This window comes from Oncorhynchus kisutch, linkage group LG14 (assembly GCF_002021735.2).
Source record: "Oncorhynchus kisutch isolate 150728-3 linkage group LG14, Okis_V2, whole genome shotgun sequence".
In the NCBI taxonomy this organism is placed as follows: Eukaryota; Metazoa; Chordata; class Actinopteri; order Salmoniformes; family Salmonidae; genus Oncorhynchus; species Oncorhynchus kisutch.
Genome location: NC_034187.2, coordinates 12,992,283 through 13,005,456, shown reverse-complemented (window position 1 = coordinate 13,005,456; position 13,174 = coordinate 12,992,283). Strand labels below are relative to the sequence as shown.

The window sequence follows — 13,174 nt, the reverse complement described above, 5'->3', positions numbered from 1 at the left end:
TGTATATTATAATTATTTTTTTAATGTACGAGAGTACATTCATATGCAGCGACGTCAGAGCTGTGACATGTTATTGAGTTAGTCTGTCAGTCTCAAGTCAAGTTAGCCAAAGATAATGTTACCATTATGAGTAATGTACCTAGCTAACGTTACCATTACGAGTCATGTACCTAGCTAACGTTACCATTACGAGTCATGTATCTAGCTAACGTTACCATTACGAGTCATGTACCTAGCTAACGTTACCATTACGAGTCATGTACCTAGCTAACGTTACCATTACGAGTCATGTACCTAGCTAATGTTACCATTACGAGTCATGTACCTAGCTAACGTTACCATTACGAGTCATGTACCTAACTAACGTTACCACACACACACACACACTCCACCCTCACACACACTGGGGCGGCAGGGTAGCCTAGTGGTTAGAGCGTTGGACTAGTAACCGGAAGGTTGCAAGTTCAAACCCCCGAGCTGACAAGGTACAAATCTTTCGTTCTGCCCCTGAACAGGCAGTTAACCCACTGTTCCTAGGCCATCATTGAAAATAAGAATTTGTTCTTAACTGACTTGCCTAGTTAAATAAAGGTAAAATTAAATTAAAATTAAAATGTACCTAGCTAACGTTACCATTACGAGGCATGTACCTAACTAACGTTACTATTACGAGTCATGTACCTAGCTAACGTTACCATTACGAGTCAAGTACCTAACTAACGTTACCATTACGAGTCATGTACCTAGCTAACGTTACCATTACTTGTCATGTACCTAGCTAACATTACCATTACGAGTCATGTACCTAGCTAACATTACCATTACGAGGCATGTACCTAGCTAACATTACCATTACGGGTCATGTACCTAGCTAACGTTACCATTACGAGTCATGTACCTAACTAACGTTACTATTACGAGTCATGTACCTAGCTAACATTACCATTACGAGTCATGTACCTAGCTAACATTACCATTACAAGTCATGTACCTTGCTAACGTTACCTTTACGAGGCATGTACCTAGCTAACGTTACCATTACGAGTCATGTATCTAGCTAACGTTACCATTACGAGTCATGTACCTAACTAACGTTACCATTACGAGTCATGTACGTATCCTGACTAGTTTGGCTGAGTCTGCTGATTGGTTGGTGTACAGGAAGGAAAATTCAGACAAGATTCTTACCTTGTCTTTGATCTTTCTCCATGGCAACTGTCCAACCATGAACTCCACCAGCATGTAGAAGAGGGACCACAGGTCGTCATGCCGACCCATCTCCTTGTTCTTGTGTGCGTTGACGGACGCATAGCGGACTGTGCCTCTGAACCCTGCTACTGGCCGAGGCTGGGGGAGAGAGAGAGACTTCACATCATGCTGCTGTACGACTAACAAGGTAGAACCCTGCTACTGGCCGAGGTTGGGGGAGACAGAGAGACGTCACATCATGCTGCTGTACGACTAACAAGGTAGAACCCTGCTACTGGCCGAGGTTGGGGGAGACAGAGAGACTTCACATCATGCTGCTGTACGACTAACAAGGTAGAACCCTGCTACTGGCCGAGGTTGGGGGAGACAGAGAGACTTCACATCATGCTGCTGTACGACTAACAAGGTAGAACATTACACGACAATAGCACACAAACAGACATGACCAGTTTCCAGGACAGAGATCGAAGTCTATTCCCAGCCTAAAAAAGCTATTTCAATTTAGATTCACCATTAAGCAAGCTTTTTAGTCTAGGACTAAGCTTAATACCGGGAAACCGGAACACAGTGTCTAACCACACATGTGGACAGACACTTACCGGTCGGACCTCTTGGCAGGAGTTAGTGAACTGGCGTGCCAGGCCAAAGTCCAGCATGTAGCAGGTCCTACAGGTACTGGGGAACCGGCCCATGGCAAAGTTGGACTAGGAGAGAGAGAAGGTGAAGAAGAAGAAGAGAGATAGAGATAAAGAAAAAGAGAGGAAGGATTTTAATAGCAACTATCATAGTCTGATTCTTGTCACTTTCACAGAAAGAAAATGTCAAATTACTGATGATGATGATCTCTTCATTCCAAAAAGATATAGTCCCTAAGCACACACACACTCCACCCTCACTCCACCCTCACACACGCACACACACATTACACCCTCACACACACACACACACTCCACCCTCACACACACTACACCCTCACACACACACACACACACACACACACACACACCACCCTCACACACACTCCACCCTCACTCCACCCTCACACACACACACACACACACCACCCTCACACACTCCACCCTCACACACTCCACCCTCACACACACTCCACCCTCACACACACTCCACCCTCACACACACTCCACCCTCACACGCACTCCACCCTCACACACACACACTCCACCCTCACACACTCCACCCTCACACGCACTCCACCCTCACACTCCACCCTCTCACACACACACACACTTCACCCTCTCTCACACACACACACACACACACACACCACCCTCTCACACACACACACACACACACTCCACCCTCACACACACACTCCACCCACTCCACCCTCACACACACACACTCCACCCACACACACTCCACCCACACACACACACACACTCCACCCTCACCCTCACACACACCCACTACACCCTCACACACACACTACACCCTCACACACACACTCCCTGCCTGTCTCACTGGTTTGATGTCTCTGTGCAGGAAGCCAACAGAGTGGATGCTCTCTATAGCTTCTAGTGTCTGTCGTCCCAGTCTCAGGGTGGTGCTGACTGTAAACGTGCCCCGCGTCATACTGCGCCTCAGCTCTGCCAGGTTACGCCCCTGAAAAACACACCACCCACGTAGCCTACAGAATCACTACAAACACTTCACACTTAGTCACATCAGCTCACTGACATCGCTATAGAGAATTAGAGACGTTTAAACACACAAGGTGATGAAGAGGCTCATCCTTACCTGAAGCTCCATCACCACATAGTTGAAGCGGTCATTGCGGCCGCATCCAACAAAGCGACACACGTGTTCTTTACCTGGACGATACAATAGAACATAGCATCCTTTATGACATAGTATAACCACGGGGTACTTAAAGGTCCAATGCAGCCGTTTTTATCTCAAAATCAAATCATTTCTGGGTAACAATTAATTACTTTACTGTGAATGTTTTCAATTAAAATGGCCAAAAAGAAACAAAAATAGCTTCTTAGCAAAGAGAAATTTCTCAAGCAAGAATTTTGCAAGGACTGTTTAGAAGTGGTCGGGAAAGTGGAAGGGAAAAACTGAAAACGATCTGTTATTGTCAGAGGAACTCTTGGAACTCTTTCATATTGGTCTATTAATTAACTGAGGGCACAAGTCAGTCCAAAACTCCATCCCACCAAAAAAGGCTGAAATTACAGGCAGTCTTTTCAAACAGTTCTTATACCAAAAGAGCATTATCATCATTTACAAAATATCACGGTGTTATTCCAACCTCATCGTGTGGAAATATATGTTGCTTGAGATATTTCTCTTTGCTAAGAAGCTATTTTAGTTTCTTTTTGGCCATTTTGGGGGACGGGAGGAGACATGTTGGGGGACGGGAGGAGACATGTTGGGGGATGGGAGGAGACATGTTGGGGGATGGGAGGAGACATGTTGGGGGACGGGAGGAGACATGTTGGGGGACGGGAGGATACATGTTGGGGGACGGGAGGAGACATGTTGGGGGACGGGAGGAGACATGTTGGGGGATGGGAGGATACATGTTGGGGGACGGGAGGAGACATGTTGGGGGACGGGAGGAGACATGTTGGGGGACGGGAGGAGACATGTTGGGGGACGGGAGGAGACATGTTGGGGGATGGGAGGAGACATGTTGGGGGATGGGAGGAGACATGTTGGGGGATGGGAGGAGACATGTTGGGGGATGAGAGGAGACATGTTGGGGGATGGGAGGACACATGTTGGGGGACGGGAGATTACATGTTGGGGGATGGGAGGAGTCATGTTGGGGGACGGGAGGAGACATGTTGGGGGACGGGAGGAGACATGTTGGGGGACGGGAGGAGACATGTTGGGGGATGGGAGGAGACATGTTGGGAAACGGGAGGAGACATGTTAGGGGATGGGAGGAGACATGTTGGGGGATGGGAGGATACATGTTGGGGGATGGGAGGAGTCATGTTGGGTGATGGGAGGAGTCATGTTGGGGGATGGGAGGATACATGTTGGGGGACGGGAGATTACATGTTGGGGGATGGGAGGAGTCATGTTGGGGGACGGGAGGAGACATGTTGGGGGACGGGAGGAGACATGTTGGGGGACGGGAGGAGACATGTTGGGGGATGGGAGGAGACATGTTGGGAAACGGGAGGAGACATGTTAGGGGATGGGAGGAGACATGTTGGGGGATGGGAGGATACATGTTGGGGGATGGGAGGAGTCATGTTGGGTGATGGGAGGAGTCATGTTGGGGGATGGGAGGAGTCATGTTGGGGGATGGGAGGATACATGTTGGGGGATGGGAGGATACATGTTGGGGGATGGGAGGAGACATGTTGGGGGATGGGAGGAGTCATGTTGGGGGATGGGAGGAGTCATGTTGGGGGATGGGAGGAGGTTTTGCAGGTATCAAAGTCAAAACTTTTATTTCCGCCTAACAACCTAGTAATTACGCCTCTGCCCTCTATCCAGACATAGTCCCACTCTGCCCTCTACCCCGACATAACCCCACTCTGCCCTCTACCCCGACATAACCCCACTCTGCCCTCTACCCCGACATAACCCCACTCTGCCCTCTACCCCGACATAACCCCACTCTGTCCTCTACCCCGACATAACCCCACTCTGCCCTCTACCCCGACATAACCCCACTCTGCCCTCTACCCCGACATAACTCCACTCTGCCCTCTACCCAGACATAGTTCCACTCTGCCCTCTACCCAGACATAGTCCCACTCTGCCCTCTACCCCGACATAGTCCCACTCTGCCCTCTACCCCGACATAGCCCCACTCTGCCCTCTACCCCGACATAGCCCCACTCTGCCCTCTACCCCGACATAGCCCCACTCTGCCCTCTACCCCGACATAGCCCCACTCTGCCCTCTACCCCGACATAGCCCCACTCTGCCCTCTACCCCGACATAGCCCCACTCTGCCCTCTACCCCGACATAGCCCCACTCTGCCCTCTACCCAAACATAGCCCCACTCTGCCCTCTACCCAGACATAGCCCCACTCTGCCCTCTACCCAAACATAGCCCCACTCTGCCCTCTACCCAGACATAGTCCCACTCTGCCCTCTACCCAGACATAGCCCCACTCTGCCCTCTACCCAGACATAGTCCCACTCTGCCCTCTACCCAGAGAAATGTCTCTTTGCTAAGAAGCTATTTTTGTTTATTTTTGGCCATTTTAAATGTTGAGGCATGTTGGGGGATGGGAAGAGACACGTTGGGGGATGGGAGGAGACATGTTGGGGGATGGGAGGAGACACGTTGGGGGATGGGAGGAGACACGTTGGGGGATGGGAGGAGACATGTTGGGGGATGGGAGGAGACACATTGGGGGATGGGAGGAGACACGTTGGGGGATGGGAGGAGACACTTTGGGGGATGGGAGGAGACACATTGGGGGATGGGAGGAGACACATTGGGGAATGGGAGGAGACACATTGGGGGATGGGAGGAGACACGTTGGGGGATGGGAGGAGACACGTTGGGGGATGGGAGGAGACACAGTGGGGGATGGGAGGAGACACATTGGGGGATGGGAGGAGACACGTTGGGGGATGGGAGGAGACACGTTGGGGGATGGGAGGAGACACGTTGGGGGATGGGAGGAGACACATTGGGGGATGCGAGGAGACACATTGGGGGATGGGAGGAGACACGTTGGGGGATGGGAGGAGACACGTTGGGGGATGGGAGGAGACACGTTGGGGGATGGGAGGAGACACATTGGGGGATGGGAGGAGACACATTGGGGGATGGGAGGAGGTATTGCAGGTATCAAAGTCAAAACTTTTATTTCCGCCTAACAACCTAGTAATTACGCCTCTGCCCTCTATCCAGACATAGTCCCACTCTGCCCTCTATCCAGACATAGTCCCACTCTGCCCTCTACCCCGACATAGCCCCACTCTGCCCTCTATCCAGACATAGCCCCACTCTGCCCTCTACCCCGACATAGCCCCACTCTGCCCTCTACCCCGAAATAGCCCCACTCTGCCCTCTACCCCGACATAGCCCCACTCTGCCCTCTACCCCGACATAGCCCCACTCTGCCCTCTACCCCGACATAGCCCCACTCTGCCCTCTACCCCGACATAGCCCCACTCTGCCCTCTACCCAAACATAGCCCCACTCTGCCCTCTACCCAAACATAGCCCCACTCTGCCCTCTACCCAGACATAGTCCCACTCTGCCCTCTACCCAGAGAAATGTCTCTTTGCTAAGAAGCTATTTTTGTTTATTTTTGGCCATTTTAAATGTTGAGGCATGTTGGGGGATGGGAAGAGACACGTTGGGGGATGGGAGGAGACACGTTGGGGGATGGGAGGAGACACGTTGGGGGATGGGAGGAGACACGTTGGGGGATGGGAGGAGACACGTTGGGGGATGGGAGGAGACACATTGGGGGATGGGAGGAGACACGTTGGGTGATGGGAGGAGACACGTTGGGGGATGGGAGGAGACACATTGGGGGATGGGAGGAGACACATTGGGGGATGGGAGGAGACACGTTGGGGGATGGGAGGAGACACATTGGGGGATGGGAGGCGACACGTTGGGGGATGGGAGGAGACACGTTGGGGGATGGGAGGAGACACATTGGGGGATGGGAGGAGACACATTGGGGAATGGGAGGAGACACATTGGGGGATGGGAGGAGACACGTTGGGGGATGGGAGGAGACACGTTGGGGGATGGGAGGAGACACAGTGGGGGATGGGAGGAGACACATTGGGGGATGGGAGGATACACGTTGGGGGATGGGAGGAGACACATTGGGGGATGGGAGGAGACATGTTGGGGGATGGGAGGAGACACATTGGGGGATGGGAGGAGACACATTGGGGGATGGGAGGAGGTATTGCAGGTATCAAAGTCAAAACTTTTATTTCCGCCTAACAACCTAGTAATTACGCCTCTGCCCTCTATCCAGACATAGCCCCACTCTGCCCTCTACCCCGACATAGCCCCACTCTGCCCTCTACCCCGAAATAGCCCCACTCTGCCCTCTACCCCGACATAACCCCTCTGCCCTCTACCCCGACATAGCCCCACTCTGCCCTCTACCCCGACATAGTCCCACTCTGCCCTCTACCCCGACATAGTCCCACTCTGCACTCTACCCCGACATAGTCCCACTCTGCCCTCTACCCCTTACATTTAGTTTAGGGTAGGAGGGTTGTGGTTTAGTTTAGGGTAGGGAAGCGTAGGAGGGTTTGGGTTGAGTTTAGGGTAGGTGGGTTGTGGTTGAGTTTAGGGTAGGTGGCTTGTGGTTTAGTTTCGGGTAGGAGGGTTGTGGTTGAGTTTAGGGTAGATGGGTTGTGGTTGAGTTTAGGGCAGGTGGTTAATAGTTTAGTTTAGGGCAGGTGGTTGATGGTTGAGTTTAGGGAGCAGAAGTCAGAGGGAAGGTTAAGTACATGTAATTGGGGTTTACCCTGGAGTTTCTTGAGGACAGCCACCTCCATCTTGAGGACCTGTTTAGGCTGCTGTGCCGACTCCACCTTCAGAGCAACACTGACCCTGGTCAGCAGGTCCAACGCCTCGTAGATCTCCCCAAAGCCACCGCCGCCGATCTTCTTTGTCTATACACACATCCCAAAGCAAAGCGTAATGTCATAATGTGGAAAACATAGGTTAGTAGATTCTTTTCTTTTTCAATCTTCCCACCATCCAACCTTCCTCCCCCATTCCTATTTACGTTTCTTCATCTCTAATCAGTATCCACACACGAACACGAAACACACACACACACACACACAAGTACACACACCTTTGTGTGACACAAGCAGCTCAACTCAAAGGGATTAGCAGTGGCAGATGCACATAACATCAGCTCCTCCGTCAGTGCTAGGGTTGAATCATTTCCTGGTATCACTTTTCACCCGGGTAACCCAGTATTTCCCGCCAAAACTGGAAGTGTCATTCAGAAGCATTATAAAGCATATAAATGGGCCTGGATTTGATTGGAGCTTTGACCAGCATGACAATTCAAACATGATGCTACCTGAGCCTGATGAGACATATACAGTGCCTTGCGAAAGTATTCGGCCCCCTTGAACTTTGCTACCTTTTGCCACATTTCAGGCTTCAAACATAAAGATATAAAACTGTATTTTTTGTGAAGAATCAACAACAAGTGGGACACAATCATGAAGTGGTACGACATTTATTGTATATTTCAAACTTTTTTAACAAATCAAAAACTGAAAAATTGGGCGTGCAAAATTATAGGGTTAAGTACACACACACACACACACACACACACACACACACACACACGTACCACTTTCCATCGTTCCTTGACCAGGACAAGCACAGTGAGGATGTCAGCTTGGTCCATCGCTGCAGCACTCATCCCGCCTGCGGTGGACTGCTGCTCACGGTGGTTCTTCCTCTGCTACCACTCCTGCTAACTACCACCAGCCGTATTAGATTGGGTCGGGCATCAGGTTCCTGTAGAGACCTAAACAACAGGCCCGGGAGAGAGGCAGAACACACGTAAGACCACCACTGCCACCACAATATACTGTGGTCTGTTGAATATAATAATTTATATAATGAACTCTAGTTAATGAAGTATCTGTAAGTATCTCTGTATACGAGAATATGATTCAAATGTAAAAATAAACTGTATGGAAAGTTCCAAACCTTTAGACATAGCTTTGACTGAGGCTCCCTCAACACAGGACTAACATCAAATCAAATGTATTTGTCACATGGGCCGAATACAACAGGTGTACATCTGTTGTTGATGTAAAGTACTATATTCACAGGGGTTAAAGCTAAAATAATCCCATGACTGAAACTTAAGTCGACCTGATTGATTGTCTGGGGCCAAGTTAACCTCCTCTTTCATGTCAGAAAGTCCTGACCATCATGCTTTTAGGGAAATAGGATTATATTGTACATGTATTAAACTGTGAGTTTGATTCCAGTCTCCTTGCTTAGAGGGTACGGTGTCCTCCCCAGGATCATTTTTATGTAGAAAAACTGAAATGCTCAATTTAACCTCTTAAAATATAAAGTCCCCATAATTGGGGACCCGATTAGATTTTTTTATTCAATTCAGTCTGGTATGAGAACGGTAGCCCATATCTGCAAAAGCAGGGTATCTGCGGAAAGCTGAGTATCTTGGCTATTGGTCTGTGTCTGTGACATCATGGGAAAATCTAAGGAAATTAGCCAAGACCTCAGAATCCAAAATGTAGACCTCCACAAGTCTGGTTTATCCTTGGGAGCAAAACCACCATAAAAAAGCCAGACTACGGTTTGCAACTGCACATGGGGACAAAGATTGTACTTTTTGGAGAAATGTCCTCTGGTCTAATGAAACAAAAATAGAACTGTTTGGCCATAATGACCATCGTTATGTTTGGAGGAAAAAGGGGGAAGCTTGCAAGCCGAAGAACACCATCCCAACCGTGAAGCACAGGGGTGGCAGCATCATGTTGTGGGGTGCTTTGCTGCAGGAGGGACTGGTGCACTTCACAAAATAGATGGCATCATGAGGGACGGAAAATGTGTGGATATATTGAAACAACATCTCAAGACATCAGTCAGGAAGTTCAAACTTGGTCGCAAATGGGTCTTCCAAGTGGACAATGGTCCTAAGCATACTTCCAAAGTTGTGGCAAAATGGCTTAAGGACAACAAAGTCAAGGTATTGGAGTGGCCATCACAAAGCCCTAACCTCAATCCTATAGAAAATGTGTGGGCTGAACTGAAAAAGCACGTGCAAGCAAGGAGGCCTACAAACCTGACTCAGTTACAACAGCTCTGTCAGGAGGAATGGGCCAAAATTCACCCAACATATTGTTTGAAGCTCGTGGAAGGCTACCCGAAACGTTTGACCCAAGTCAAACAATTTAAAGGCAATGCTACCAAATACTAATTGAGTGTATGAAAACTTCTGACCCACTGGGAATAGAAGAAATAAAGGCTGAAATAAATCATTCTCTCTACTATTATTCTGACATTTCACATTTTTTAAATAAAGTGGTGAACCTAACTGACCTAAGACAGGGAATTTTTACTCTGACTAAATGTCAGAAATGGTGTAAAACTGAGTTTAAATGTATTTGGCTATGGTGTATGTAAACTTCCGACTTCAACTGGGGGGGTATCAAATGAATCGTTAGGTTGGTAGGAACAAATCTAGCCTATTGCCATGTTATCTGATGATGTATGACTTAATGGCAACATCGAATGTCCACGGAGTGACTATATCTTTGCCCATCACAAATATGACGTTGCCTGCTTACGCGCCGTAGGCATCCATTACACAGGGGATTTCAATGTTGTCTGTTTCATATTAGTTCTAAGTTTCATCCTTGTAACTTTAGAAAGGCCACTAAACTCTCATGGTCATTGGAGAGGCCACTAAACTCTCATGGCCATTGGAGAGGCCACTAAACTCTCATGGCCATTGGAGAGGCCACTAAACTCTCATGGTCATTGGAGAGGCCACTAAACTCGCATGGTCATTGGAGAGGCCACAAAACTCTCATGGCCATTGGAGAGGCCACTAAACTATCATGGTCATTGGAGAGGCCACTAAACTATCATGGTCATTGGAGAGGCCACTAAACTCTCATGGTCATTGGAGAGGCCACTAAACTCTCATGTTCATTGGAGAGGCCACTAAACTCTCATGGTCATTGGAGAGGCCACTAAACTCTCATGGTCATTGGAGAGGCCACTAAACTCGCATGGTCATTGGAGAGGCCACTAAACTCGCATGGTCATTGGAGAGGCCACTAAATTCTCATGGTCATTGGAGAGGCCACTAAACTCTCATGGTCATTGGAGAGGCCACTAAACTCGCATGGTCATTGGAGAGGCCACTAAACTCGCATGGTCATTGGAGAGGCCACTAAACTCGCATGGTCATTGGAGAGGCCACTAAACTCGCATGGTCATTGGAGAGGCCACTAAACTCTCATGGTCATTGTTTATTTGTGGTCTTCACCTCTGCCTTTGTCTCCAAAGTGTTACTGTTTGCATTGTGTGTGTACTTCACACCTTCTATGTTCACTGTACAGATAAAGTTGAAGCTTGGTGTTTTTACTTTACAGTAATGTCGTTTTGTAAATGTAGTCAACTGTAATTCTGTGTGTCTTTATAACAATGTATCCCTTTATTTTATTCTCAGAGTCGAGGATGCAGAGGATTTTGATGATGTTTGGGAGCCACCCCTCCCCAGCAAGCGCCCCCGAACGGCCAAGGTCTTCACCCCCCACTGCTATGTCAATCACCCGTCTAATGGTTCTACATCCACTTTTCATTGGAAATGAATGTACTTCTTGTGTACCAAAACGCAATAAGGCTGTCGGTCTGATAGAGGCGTAAAACCATGCTTGAAACTCCTGTTGTAAAACTGCATTTGTAAATGGATGCCACACGCGCAATTGAAGGATCAGGGAAATAAACATGGTAGCAATGGAACACTTGGATTCAAAGGCCAAAACTGCTTTCTAAATTGTTTTCCAGCAATTGTATGAAGAATTGTTGTGCTTGTCAAAATACATGTTTCCCTCCTATGGTTCTCGCAACTTGAATGCGCCCCGAGAGGAACATTCATCTTGCATAGGACACACAACAACAAGCCGACTAGGTAAATAGGTCAACTATTCTACTATAGTTTTAATAACAATATTACATGGCAGAAATAGTACCACTGGACAGTTCTATCCTGAGTGATAAATCACAGCCTTTGAATGACTTTGCCAGCGGCAACAATAAGCTCCTCACCGCTGTCTGAGTTGAGCGCTGTTGTGGTACGCATTATAGACGATTTCATTCCCTTCATCTGAACATCGGAGTGTCATCAACAATCATGTATGTCAGTTCAGTGCCCACATCGTAACAGAGAAAAAATAATATTTGGGAATATATTTTGTAGAACAGACATGCTTCTGTCTAGATTAGCCTATGTCATATCCAAACCCGTGTTGCGGATCGACACTGATCTCAAAAAAGACCTCTTCAGAATCCATACGATGGAAATCCTTCCCAGTGACGGAGAACATTAACCACTGGGTGTGCAGAAGGAATGTCAAGTAGCCTGTGGAGATGATAGCTAATGACAGTTGAGGCCTAGGCCTGTGGAGATGACATATCTATATCTATATCTATATCTATAACATATCTATACGCTCTATATATAACGTATCTATAACAGAACCAAGAGACGAGACATTTGTGTAACAACAAACCAAGACAGGCCTATTTCAGTGTTGATTAGACCAGTCACTGACATGTAACAACAAACCAAGACAGGCCTATTTCAGTGTTGATTAGACCAGTCACTGACATGTAACAACAAACCAAGACAGGCCTATTTCAGTGTTGATTAGACCAGTCACTGACATGTAACAACAAACCAAGACAGGCCTATTTCAGTGTTGATTAGACCAGTCACTGACATGTAACAACAAACCAAGACAGGCCTATTTCAGTGTTGATTAGACCAGTCACTGACATGTAACAACAAACCAAGACAGGCCTATTTCAGTGTTGACTAGACCAGTCACTGACATGTAACAACAAACCAAGACAGGCCTATTTCAGTGTTGATTAGACCAGTCACTGACATGTAACAACAAACCAAGACCGGCCTATTTCAGTGTTGACTAGACCAGTCACTGACATGTAACAACAAACCAAGACAGGCCTATTTCAGTGTTGACTAGACCAGTCACTGACATGTAACAACAAACCAAGACAGGCCTATTTCAGTGATGACTAGACCAGTCACTGACATGTAACAACAAACCAAGACAGGCCTATTTCAGTATTGATTAGACCAGTCACTGACATGTAACAACAAACCAAGACAGGCCTATTTCAGTGTTGATTAGACCAGTCACTGACATGTAACAACAAACCAAGACAGGCCTATTTCAGTGTTGATTAGACCAGTCACTGACATGTAACAACAAACCAAGACC

General features: G+C 48.0%; 1 protein-coding gene across 1 annotated transcript in view; it reads right to left on the bottom strand.

Moving 5' to 3' along the window:
• The window catches only part of LOC109904595 (tau-tubulin kinase 2-like), a 39,776-nt gene that overhangs the window by 20,579 nt on the left and 6,023 nt on the right, over nucleotides 1-13,174 (bottom strand). Inside the window, exons 2-7 of the mRNA XM_031787600.1 lie at nucleotides 8,509-8,688; nucleotides 7,660-7,807; nucleotides 2,968-3,041; nucleotides 2,692-2,832; nucleotides 1,809-1,913; nucleotides 1,189-1,347 (exon numbers count right to left, since the gene is read on the bottom strand). Coding sequence (XP_031643460.1) covers nucleotides 1,189-1,347; nucleotides 1,809-1,913; nucleotides 2,692-2,832; nucleotides 2,968-3,041; nucleotides 7,660-7,807; nucleotides 8,509-8,580 — 699 coding nt within the window. The 5' untranslated portion in view covers nucleotides 8,581-8,688. The remainder of the gene's footprint in view (nucleotides 1-1,188; nucleotides 1,348-1,808; nucleotides 1,914-2,691; nucleotides 2,833-2,967; nucleotides 3,042-7,659; nucleotides 7,808-8,508; nucleotides 8,689-13,174) is intronic.